General features: G+C 39.4%; 1 protein-coding gene across 13 annotated transcripts in view; it reads left to right on the top strand.

The window, feature by feature from the left end:
- Window positions 1–13045, top strand: part of PEX5L (peroxisomal biogenesis factor 5 like) — a 246584-nt gene that overhangs the window by 170984 nt on the left and 62555 nt on the right. For all 13 annotated transcript variants that reach the window (XM_082461401.1, XM_082461408.1, XM_082461409.1 and 10 more), the window contains one exon: window positions 3778–3873. In XM_082461401.1, the coding sequence (XP_082317527.1) occupies window positions 3778–3873 (96 nt within the window). The remainder of the gene's footprint in view (window positions 1–3777; window positions 3874–13045) is intronic.

Genomic DNA, 13045 nt, shown 5'->3' with positions numbered 1-13045 from the left:
AGAAATACCTGCAGTTTACAAGCATTATTTATGTTTTCCCATATTACAGTTTTGCCTGTCATGAAATTAGATGTAAATTTTTTTTAAAAGTGTTGTTCGAAAAGAAGGCTGATCTTTACTATGTGTTATAGTCTATATTTCATTCTCAGTCCTAAATCAGCATGTCTGGGCACACTGCTGAGTTGCTAAAAAGTCTCAGAACCTTTAGATGTATACTACTCTCAGCTTGAAAACTGCCTCTGTTTACATTCACTACCTTCTTACATTTTATAACTTTTATTTTACGCTTCCTTGGGCAAAGTAAATGTCTTTAAAATGTGAGGTAGATAATATTTGAATTAGTAATAACATAAAGCTTTTCTAACAATGTGGAAAATAGCACTTACCTAAATAGTAACTGTACTATCAAAATAAAATTTCATTTGCACAGTAAGATTCTATTTACACTTGCTGTTTCAGGCAGTAAAGAGAATATGAACTGTAAGTCTAGAATCCTGAGAGAGAGATTTTCCTCTTCTTCCTGATACATGGTACGCTTTGCATCCTGTGATTCATAATCCCCTTGGGTCGTGAAACATTGATGAAGGGAAGCCCCAGTGACAGTAATGGAGTCCTGTTAGGTCAGGCTTCACAGGAAAGACAGATCATATTTCACTGGTGAAAAGTGCCTCTAATAAAAGGAGGTGCCTTGGGAAAAAATATTAGTGCTTTCTCTTTCTTCTCCTAATGTCATTCATGACATTATTATATAAATGCACAAAGTTTATTTCTTACTATGTGTCCACATTTTTAAAAATTTATTTGTTTATTTCATTCATGAAGGAACCAGCAGGAAGACAAAAGATTTGGTTCCAAAAGCAAAGGATTAAGGAACAGAGATTTATATAGCCAGTTGGGAAAGAAGTGCCAAAATAAGTTTACCAAGTTAGATGTAAGATTGATTAACTTTCTACACGACAGTAAAGTCCTGTCATCTTTGGGGTTAACTTCTCTACCAGGCTATAACACCCTAACAAGCTGTCAATTCTAAAAGGTTATAAATCATCTGCACCTTTATATTTGTTAATCAAATATATTGTCACCCAAGAGTGTCAGATGAGGGTTGAAGTGGGCTGAATGGTGGCCCCCCAAAAGATATGTTCACAATCTAATCTCTGGAACCTGTGTCAATCTCCCCCTTCCTGCCTCGATTGTCTGGGTTAGAAAAAGGTAGTAGCTTCCACGGGGCCCAGAGAATAAGGGAGGATGCTTGTTCGTGATGGCCACTGGGCCTGGCCCACCAGAGAGCAAGCCACTGATGCCAGGGCAGGCCCCGACCTGCCCTCATGGCCCTCCCGTTTCTGACCACAGGCGCTGCTCCGGAGGTCTCAACCCTGAGCTGCCCACAGGCCTTGCTCTTTACTAGGCACCCCACCTGGGCATCCTGCAGCCACGCCCCACCCCCAGAACCAGGGCTTGCTAGCACAGAGCTCTGCCACTCCAGGCACAGGACAAAAAACAAGTCCCTCCCAATCTCCTATAAACCCTCCTTAGACTCCAGACTGGCCAGGAGACCTTGAGAGAAATATCTTTAATTCAGTCATTCATATATTCCCTGGCAGCATATTTTCAACCAATATTTGCTGATTATTTATGGAGCACCAACTATTTGCAGGAGATGCCAGGGATACAGCAGGGAGTAAATACATCAAGGAGGAGAAAACATATATTAATGTTCAAATAAATTAACCTTTCACATTCACTAAAGCAAACTGCAGTCTAAGACTGTTATTTATGCTCAGAAATTTTCCTAATAATTACTTTATTTTTATTTTCAGCCCACACTCTTTTAGACGGCTTCTTGGCTAACGCCCTCAACCATGCACGAAACTCCAAGGGACAGATTTCTATATTTTGCATCTTCCTAAAATGGCCAGTTGAGCACAGCCTCCTATGAAAGGCCGTGTGTCCAGTGGTTAGGCACATGGTCCAGAAGCACCAGCCCTACTACTTAACTAGCTGTGAGACTAGGGGCAAGTTTTAATTAATTACTTAATTGCTCTCTGTGCCTCAAAATCGTGGAGTTAATGGTAGGACCCACCTCAGGCTGCTGAAAAGACAACATGAGTTATAGTAAGTAAAGGACTTGAAGCAGCATCTGGCATTTAGTGAGCCCTGGTATTCCCACTATATAATCATTAAAGAGGGGGGTTCCTCTTGAGGACCAGTGATGATGGAGAAAGAATGAAAAGCAGCTGAGCGGAATAGATGGTAAGTGCTGGGTGAAGATCAAAGTTTCACTATAGTTTTGGTTCTCAAACATGACTGCTCTTCAAAATCACCACAGGAGCTTTTCAAACTTAATTTAATTTTCAAACTTAATTTAATTCATGGGCCCCACCTTCAGAGGTCACTTCACTGGTCTAGGGTGGGACCCAAGCCTGTTCAAGTAATTCCCATAGAAGTGGAGGTTGAGCATCCCTGCAGGACAGTAATCTACCACCTGGCCGAGGAGCCACGCCTGCCCTGCAATGAAAGGGGGTGGGGGACTTCACTCCAAGCCTCTCTCCTCCTTCTCCCCAGGCCTAGCTGCCTTAGCAGTGCAATCCCTCCTCCCGCAGTCCGTCCACAGGCATCCTTGGGGCATGTATCACTTGTCAGGCCCTGGGCTTGGGATGGGGCAGTACGAAAGTTATCAGACAAAATCTTATCCACGTGGACCTCACAGCAGAGAAAGAAGATAGAGAAGAAAGCAAGCAGTTACATGGAGAAAAATCGAAACACTCTGAATGCTCATAGAGCTCTAATCGAAGTACCGTATATACTTACTGGGAAATCCCTGGGGAAAGACTGAGGTAGATCTGTAAGTACAAAATGTAGAGACTCTCCAAGGTACATTGTTGAGTAGAAAAAGGTAAACCACAGAACAGCATAACATTTATGTTTCAAAAAACTTTTTGAAACATGTTTTGATATTCTATCTATGGGTGCATAAATATATGTAACTTCAAAGAAAAAAGGTCTAGAATTACACCTCTTATTTTCCATGATTAATTTTTTTTTCAAAAAGAATGTATTCATTGTGAAATTTAAAATAATAACATCTTTTAAATTCCAGCAAACTCTTTGTGGGGGGTCTTCTGGAAATATTTGCATTTAGCTAAGTTAAGATGTATATCACATTGCCTGTTAATTGTGACAAAGCAGTTGGCATTACCAGACATGATTTTATCTAAGTGACTATTATTGAGCAGAGAGCAATGTCCTGAGGAAATGGGTCGTGAGACAAATGTGTGCCAGTAGAGATAAGGCAAAGGAAAGAGAATTCGGCATGAAGCTCAGCTGAGTATAAGGAAAAAGACCTAGCAGCTACCTTCCATGTCTGCAACTTTCACAGTTTCACCTGAAGCTGGTCCTCCTAACAAGCTGAAAGCTCGAATATCAGCTTCCAGGTCTAGCCTACTAATAGAGATACTCCATCTTAGCTGCATATTAGAATCACATGGGGAGACTTACTAAAATATCAATGCCTTGAACCAAGACCAATGAAAAGTAAGGTCTTTGGGAGGTTGGGCCTGGGCGTTGTTTTTAATACGACCAGGGCTGAGACTCACTGTTCGGAGACGCATGCGTGCACCCTCCCAGTTTGGACTCCCTCATGCTTGCAAAGAACTCCAAAAATGGCATCAGTTGCAGGTGCTTCTTAAACTCTAGGGTACTATGGGAAAAGGAAAAATATTTGTATTTTTGTATTATGTGATTCCGAAATGGTAACACCATGTGTTTGGTTTATTTCAGGCTCGACTGACCAAAGAACAGCGCTGGGGAAGTGCATTGCTTTCCAGAAACCACTCCTTAGAAGAGGAATTTGAAAGGGCAAAAGCAGCAGTGGAGGTAAGTTTTTTGGTTTGTTTTTCTGTTTCATGTTTCTGAGAGTGGAATTCAAAAAAATCAAACTTCAGCAGGATACAAATGAAATGGGTCTTTATAGACATGAAATAATCATGACTATGATTGTTAGAATGAGACGTGTTACCAGAGAACTTTTGACTTCCCACCCGGGGTGACTAATAGACGTCACCTCTTATGCCAATTCTGTGGTAGATTATCAGTGACTTCTGGAGTCTTGGGTCAGAAAACTCTGAGCCTTGCGTGCATCCCATGATGAACCTGTGCTATGCATTTGCTATGCTTCTGTGAAGCCAGGGTTCATGCCTGATGTTTTTATCTCTCTGGCATCTAGCACAATGTCTGAAACATAGAAGGTTTTACTACCCCTGAAATAGTATACATTTTCCTAACTGGGTGGGGGAAAAAGGCAGGGCTGAGATATTCTAATCAATGGATAGCCCATCTTGACTTGAGCCATAATTTTTTTTACTGTTAAGGGTGTCCGAAACAATGACAATGTTGATAAATCAAATGAAACATTTAATTTGAACATTACTTTCCTTATTTAGCCTTCTAAAGAGAGATAGAGAGAGGGAGAGAGAAGGAGGAAAGAAAGGGAAAAGGGAAGCCAAAAAAAACCATCCTTTGCTGTTTTTTATGCATTTCCTTCCTGGGTAGAAGCACAAAGAGTGCATCACAGGTGCCATCTATGATTCTCACCAAAGCTTTGCTAGAAGACTATTTGAGAGTTGAGCTTTTCACCCAACCCAAGTATGAACTTGCCAGGACCTCTGTTTCTATTACTGATGTGAAATCTTGAAAATTGAAAGTATTCCTGTAATATGGTTCATTTATGTGGCCATCTTACCTCTAGAATTTGGATGAAATTATTATACTGCAGGCAGTCTTTCAGTAACTCCATACTTGAAGTGCAATTAAATCATACTTGCAATTTAATATTAAAAAGATTCTTTATATTCTAGGAAATAATTCCAGCCAAATTTCCTATCATCATTCAGAAACCTAATAAGAGAACACTTTTATCTCATCACAATACAATCCACCCAAATTTCTTCTTTTAATTTTAACCTTTTTAATTAAAATAAAAGTTAAGGCATATTTAGTGCTCTTGAACGTGATCAACTGATAGATTTGATTGAGACCAGCTGAGTTTCAATCAAGTTGTTCAACTGCATGGAGCCTGTAGCTCAGTTTATCTTAAATGTAGATTTTTCCAGACTTAAGAGCTAATTTAAGTTTCTTTTGAGCTCCTACTGTGTATAGGACACTGAATTAGCATTAAAAAGAAGATGATTTAGAACCATAGAATCTTGGGGCAGTAAAGACTTTATAATTTATCTGGTCCCTTTTATTTTATTTTATTTATTTTTTTATTTTTTTTAAATGAATAGCCCAGTTTGCTTTTTTTTTTTTTTTTTTTTTAAAGAAATTCACGTTCTTTTTATTTATTTATTTATTTATGACTGTGTTGAGTCTTCGCTCCTGTGCGAGGACTTTCTCTAGTTGCGGCAAGTGGGGACCACTCTTCATCGCGGTGCGCGGGCCTCTCACCATCGCGTCCTCTCTTGTTGCGGAGCACAGGCTCCAGACACGCAGGCTCAGTAAATTGTGGCTCACGGGCCCAGTTGCTCCGTGGCATGTGGGATCTTCCCAGACCAGGGCTCGAACCCGTGTCCCCTGCATTGGCAGGCAGATTCTCAACCACTGCGCCACCAGGGAAGCCCTTTTATTTTTTTTTTAACATCTTTATTGGAGTATAATTGCTTTACAGTGGTATGTTAGTTTCTCTGGTCCCATTTATAATGAGACAGTGAGTTCAAACTCAAAAGACTTAATTACAAAGTAACATATCAACAAGAAAAAAATTGTCCATCTGTGTATCTATCTATTCATAAAATCACTTAATCTTAGTTTTGGTAGAGACCTTAGAAGTCATCTATCCCAACCAGGCATACAAAACAATTTTTTTTCTTTTCAAACATACTTGACAAGTTATTTATTCAAACATACCCTGTTTCTACTTGAACATTTTCAATTAAGGGCAACTCACTTCTTTTCAAGAAAACCTGTTTCAGTTTTGGACAATCCTAACAATTAAAAAAGCTCTTCCCAGGATTAGGCTGAAATTGGCCTACAAGCAAGTACCAGTTTTCTTACCCCTGGCTTTGCCGTCTCTGGAACAAGGCAAAATTAGGTGAATCCCTTCTCTACATGACACCCATTCACCCCAGGAAGCCTTGTTTTCTCCTGGCTTCTCCTTGTCTCTTTGGAATTGAGAGACCAGAGTTGTTATTCCAACTTGTTGCTCATAACTAAATAACAACAAACATCTCATTAACCAATATAAGTCTCATTTTTCCACACCTCTATGGTCCTTTCCAGCTGCAAAATCCTAAAATGCCATAAGTTACTTGAAGTAGTCATTCAGCAAACATTACTGGCTATCTATATGTGCTGGCTGCTGAACTAGGTACAAGAGACAAAGGAATGAGCTAGCTTTGAGTAGTTGTCTAACAATGGCATGGACCAGATGACCAACTCAGGCAAGACATTTGCTCCCTTCTACTTTAGTTTCTTCATTATAAGATGAGGGGCTTGGATTTTTAATATACTAAGAATGCTATACGTTTGTAGCTTCAAGTGAAGTGAAGTAAATGGTAAGTACAGAATTCCCAGCAAAGCAGAAAATTGTAAGCACATTTGCTCAGCTGGAAGCCTGGAACTGAGAAGCTTCCTTAAGGAATGAGGGAGAATGATGCTGACCAGAAAGTGTGAACAGGTGTGGAGAAAACAGGCGCGAGGCATGGGGGCAGGGGTTGTGTTTCACCAAGCTGATGGTAAATCAGACCTTCAAAACTGCACACATACGTGAACTACTTACTTCCCAGCATTATTCTTATCCAGGGTTTAAACTAAATCCATAGTAGAAGACATAATAAAACGCATCAGAGTCTTGGAAATATACATGCCCCTCGACCCAGCCACTTCTTAGAATTTATGCTAGAGAAATAATCATGAAAGTTTGCAACATTTTATCTGTAGAATTTTTTTAAATAGTGAAAATTTGGGAAAAGCTCAAGTGTCCCATTACAGAGAATTAACTAAGTTATTATCTCTACAATAAAATGCTATGTAACCATTAAAAACTACATCATAGAAAAATATTTAACATCATGTAAAAATGTCTAGTGATAATTGGAATAATTTATATACTGACAGTTTTACAGTATGATCCCAACTTCGTAAAATGATAGTAGCTTGATACCTAACATGTTAGAATACATACTGTGTGCCAGGCACTACCTCGGGAGCTTTGCGTGGATTCTCATTTAATCCTCACAGCAGTCTTATGAGGAAGGTAATATTACTATTCTCATTCTGCAGATGAGAAAACTGAGGCTTAAAGATATTGCAGACAGTTACGTGGCATTTTATAAGCAATTAAGATAGACTGAAAATGAACAACTCTCATTTAGCAAGTTACAAAGTCATGATTTTTACCCAGACTCCAGAGCCCATATTCTGAATCACTGCACTGTATAAGCATAAAGAGAGTCTGTGCCCAAACCTTAACAGTAATTATCCTTGGGTGGCTGGATTTGGAGTGATTTCTTCCATTAGCTATCTATATTTTCCAAATGTTCTATCATAAACATGTATTACGTTGGTAATCAAGGAAGAAGTGGTAAACTATAGACACTATATTAGAGTCTAAGATTCTTAAGAGAACTAAAAGTGCCACATTCTTCATTTCAAGACCAATAAAGAATGGCACCACAGATGGGCTTTACCAGAGACTGTTCTAAACACTAGTAAGACCCAGATGAAAACCATGCCTGGAGCAAGTTGAATTTTTCCAGTCTCCATTTTTATATCGCTGATTCCAATATTCCTTCTATTTCACATTCTATTCCATTCTTAAACCCTCATATTTTTTTGGTCATCATCCTGCCTCCTGACCTGGCACCTGGTCCTCCTTCTGCGCCTAATCCCCTCACAAGCTCCGGGGCACTGCTGCACTCTCTATTCCTCTTGCACAACAGCCTCATTGCCTGCTGTCCCCACTCTGTCTTTTTTTTTTTTTTTTAAAAACAGTTATTATTTTATTTGACAGATGTTTAAACTGAGAGGTGAGCATAGGGACTAATTTTTTTTTAACATCTTTATTGGAGTATAATTGCTCTAAAATAGTGTGTTAGTTTCTGCTTTATAACAAAGTGAATCAGTTATACATATACGTATATCCCCATATCTCTTCCCTCTCGCGTCTCCCTCCCTCCCACCCTCCCTCCCTATTCCACCCCTCTAGGTGGTCACAAAGCACCAAGCTGATCTCCCTGTGCTATGTGGCTGCTTCCCACTAGCTAGCTATTTTACATTTGGTAGCGTATATATGTCCATGCCACTCTCTCACTTTGTCCCAGCTTACCCTTCCCCCTCCCCATATCCTGAAGTCCATTCTCTAGTAGGTCTACGTCTTTATTCCTGTCTTGCCCCTAGGTTCTTCATGACCATTTTTTTTTTTTAGATTCAATATATATGTGTTAGCATACTGTATTTGTTTTTCTCCTTCTGACTTACTTCACTCTGTATGACAGACTCTGGGTCCATCCACCTCACTACAAATAACTCAGTTTCGTTTCTTTTTATGGCTGAGTAATATTCCATTGTATATATGTGCCACATCTTCTTTATCCATTCATCTGTTGATGGACACTTAGGTTGCTTGCATGTCCTGGCTATTGTAAATAGAGCTGCAATGAACATTGTGGTACATGACTCTTTTTGAATTATGGTTTTCTCTGGGTATATGCCCAGTAGTGGGATTGCTGGGTCATATGGTAGTTCTATTTTTAGTTTTTTAAGGAAACTCCATACTGTTCTCCATAGTGGCTGTATCAATTACATTCCCACCAACAGTGCAAGAGGGTTCCCTTTCCTCCACACCCTCTCCAGCATTTATTGTTTGTAGACTTCTTGATGATGGCCACTCTGACTGGTGTGAGATGATATCTTATTGTAGTTTTTTTTTTTTTTTTGTAGTTTTGATTTGCATTTCTCTAATGATTAATGATGTTGAGCATTCTTTCATGTGTTTGTTGGCAATCTGTATATCTTCTTTGGAGAAATGTCTATTTAGGTCTTCTGCCCATTTTTGGATTGGGTTGTTTGATTTTTGATATTGAGCTGCACGAGCTGCTTGTAAATTTTGGAGATTAATCCTTTGTCAGTTGCTTCATTTGCAAATATTTTCTCCCATTCTGAGAGTTGTCTTTTTGTCTTGTTTATGGTTTCCTTTGCTGTGCAAAAGCTTTTAAGTTTCATTAGGTCCCATTTGTTTACTTTTGTTTTTATTTTCATTTCTCTAGGAGGTGGGTCAAAAAGGATCTTGCTGTGATTTATATCATGGAGTGTTCTGCCTATGTTTTCCTCTAAGAGTTTAATAGTGTCTGGCCTTACATTTAGGTCTTTAATCCATTTTGAGTTTATCTTTGTGTATGGTGTTAGGGAGTGTTCTAATTTCATTGTTTTACATGTAGCTGTCCAGTTTTCCCAGCACCACTTATTGAAGAGGCTGTCCTTTCTACACTGTATATTCTTGCCTCCTTTATCAAAGATAAGGTGACCATATGTGCGTGGGTTTATCTCTGGGCTTTCTATCCTGTTCCATTGATCTATATTTCTGTTTTTGTGCCAGTACCATACTGTCTTGATTACTGTAGCTTTGTAGTATATTCTGAAGTCAAGGAGCCTGATTCCTCCAGCTCCATTTTTCTTTCTCAAGATTGCTTGGGCTATTTGGGGTCTTTTGTGTTTCCATACCACTTGTGAAATTTTTTGTTCTAGTTCTGCCCCACTCTGTCTTTCCTCTTCAGGGAACATTCTTCCCCCAGATCCTCATGTGGCAGGGTCCTTCTTGTCATTCAAATTTTAGCTTGAGTGTCAACACCTCAGAAAAGCTGAACCTGACCACCAGTTGCTATCACAGCACCTAGAGTTTTGTTTTTCATCCTTATATTTATCACTTCATCTTTCCTTATTTGTTTTTATTTATCTGTTTGTTCTCTGTCCACTTTAAAATGTAACCTCTGTGAGGAAAGGAAACTTCTCTCTTATTTAACACTGTACCCCAAGATCTAAAACAGTGCCTAGTACCTAGTAAGTATTTAATATTTGTTGAATTAATGGATGGATGGCTAATTGTTAATCACCTAATGTGAGAAACACTTCTATCTATTGTTGCTTATAACGTGCCATATCACCTTCTAATGTAATTTAGTATTTGCATTTTCATAGCTGATGTAAACAATCAATTCTGTCTATGGTGTATGTATTTCTACCAGGGACTGTACTGAAGTGTCCTCTGTGGCTGTCTTGGTCTCAGTGTCAGTCAATGAGACACATTTATTACAATGCAGGTAACACCAACCAATCTTGCCATGGAGTAACATTGGGCATGTTTTATATTCTGCATGGTATGAACTAGGCTATACTTACACTATGTAATACCTGACAACATGCAATTCAACTAACATTGAGCTAAAATGCCCTAAAATTCCATCTCTTCTACTAAAGACAACTAACACCACGTGCACATTTATTGCATATCTTATGTGACCTGGGAACCTGTTTATGTGCGAAGACTAACATAGCTTAAACCCAGGTTGAACAACGGTTAGATCTCCTGAGGCCTTATGTGGGTGAAGCTTTTTGCCTGCATATCTTACATTTTATCACTGCAAATTCATCTCGGCTCAGCGTATTGTAATTTTAGGACAAAGAGCCAAATACTCCTACTTGGGGCTTTAAAAATATGCCTCTTTCCTGAAGGAGCTTCCTCCATACTTCCTCCTGGATTTTCTTCCTAGCCAGCAGCCTAAACACGCTGTCAGCTACAACAGGTGCCTGGGAAAGATGCACTGGGAGGCACAGAAGTGAGAAGCAGGGAAGGAGCCCCAGGGGCTCAGGAACGGAGATCCCTAGAGCGACCTGTGCTGCGTCAACAGAGGAGAGAGGAGGTCACGTGGGCAGGCAGCACACCTGCAACCACACATCAAAAATACCTCTTATCACTGTCAGCACAGAGGGAAAGAGCCAGCCAGCATCTGGCACTGTGTTTAGCTAGTTAGTCTCTCTAGGTGCCTCAGCCTTCAAAATAAACTGGATGTAGCAACAAATTCATCAGACATGTTTGAAACTCCTTCTGCGGGCCAGGCACTGGGCTAGGTGCTAGGAATAGAAAATTGAGTAAGATAGCTGTGCCCTTATCAAACACACAACCCTACAGAGTTCTGTAAAGATCTGGAAGAATTGCAGGTATTTTGCAGCTCAGGAGATCATCAAGTACAGTTTATCCCATGGTATAGTTCAGCAGTCCCCAACCTTTTTGGCACCAGGGACCGGTTTCGTGGAAGACAATTTTTCCATGGACCAGGGTTTGCGGGGGGATAGTTTTGGGATGATTCAAGTGCATTACATCTATTGTGCACTTTATTTCTATTATTATTACGTTGTAATTTATAATGGAATAATTATACAACTCACCATAATGCTGACAGGAGGTGGAGCTCAGGCAGTAATGCAAGCGATGGGAAGCGGCTGTAGATGCAGATGAAGCTTTGCTCACTCTCCTGCTGTGCAGCCCAGTTCCTAACAGGCCATGGACTGGTACCTGTCCACGGCCGGGGGGTTTGGGACCCCTGGTATAGTTATTGTGGATTTACACGTCCATCTCCACGTGGAGATTTTGAACTCTTACAGGTGGGACCGTGTCTTATCTTTATGTTCTTAGCACCTTTCAGAGAGGCTGGTACAGAACAAGGCCCCACAAACTTTTGCTGGATAAGTAAATGAACATATTAGCAGCTTCTTCCTCTAATGCATTTATTTCACCTAAGTATCTCTTCTTTAATGTGTGTTTAAGAAATGTCACTAACTTACTAACAGAAGATGAACTTTGTGCCCCAACAAGCATCATTGAAAGCTACCTCCTAACTTCCCATTTCTATGTCCTATCTCAAAGGACATAGCTCTCAAGATAACTCTCCTTCAGACTCCAGGCTAACTTTCCCTCAGCAGCACTATATGAAAAAGCACAGACAAATTGGTAATTACTGTTTAACAACAAGGATAGTGAAAGAGTTTAATGCTAACAAGAAACTCCTTGGTCTGGAAATGTGAGTGACCTTCTTTATCTCTAAGTTTAACTAGGAAATGTCATGTTCAAAACAATGTAACATCTGATAGGCACCTCAGAAATTAAATGACTGAAGGGAATTGGAGACTATTCTTGAACTCCGTTTGTTAATATAGGATCATGTAAGAAACTTCTGACTTGGGTGCCCGCCTACCAAGAAGATTATCTGTCTCTACCACCCCCTCATATTTTCTCTTGCTTTCTATGACAGTGTCACCTCTTTGAAGTAGGTGGAAGAGATTAATGGATTAAACACTACTTAAATCATTCTGACTTAGATTCAATATTCAAAAAAGAGAAAATCTTCTGAAAATATATGGAAACATTCTTTGGGCAATATTGAAAGAATCTTGAGGTTAACTTCTTAAGATACAGATTTCCTAAAGCTTAGCACATCATGTTAGCTAACATGCTTCCCACGTCAAAGTGTAGATAGATCGCATAAAGATTAGATGTGTTGTGAGTTCATTGGAAAACTGGCAATGTTGATCTCATAATGAGTCAATATCCTTCCATTTTAAACAAAGAAAAGTTTATTCTCAAAAACGATATGAAGCATAGATGAGACTTAATGTCGAGTGACTTATGATAAACCCACATAGGTGAAATGGGTGAAAGTATAAAGACGTGTAGGATGGTCTGAGATCAATTTAAGGATAAGTAATCTATTTAAAGGAAGAGAGATATTTAGAGTCCACCCATAATTTAAGTCGGTGTTTTGAACAGTTACCATATTCTTTCATCCTCCCTTGATATCCATTGTGTAAATACCAAAGTAATTAAATCTTTGACTTGACCCTTTTTTAAAATTTTTATTGGGGTATAGTTAATTTACAATGTTGTATTAGTTTCAGGTGTACAGCGAAGTGAATCTGTCATACATATACATGTATCCTCTCTTTTTTAGGTTCTTTTCCCATACAGGCCATTACAGAGCATTGAGTAGAGTTCCTTGTG

The sequence above is a fragment of the Balaenoptera physalus genome (genome assembly GCF_965194825.1).
Source record: "Balaenoptera physalus genome assembly, chromosome: 4".
In the NCBI taxonomy this organism is placed as follows: Eukaryota; Metazoa; Chordata; class Mammalia; order Artiodactyla; family Balaenopteridae; genus Balaenoptera; species Balaenoptera physalus.
The sequence above is the reverse complement of the archived record's forward strand: the minus strand, read 5'-3'. Positions and strand labels throughout refer to the sequence as shown.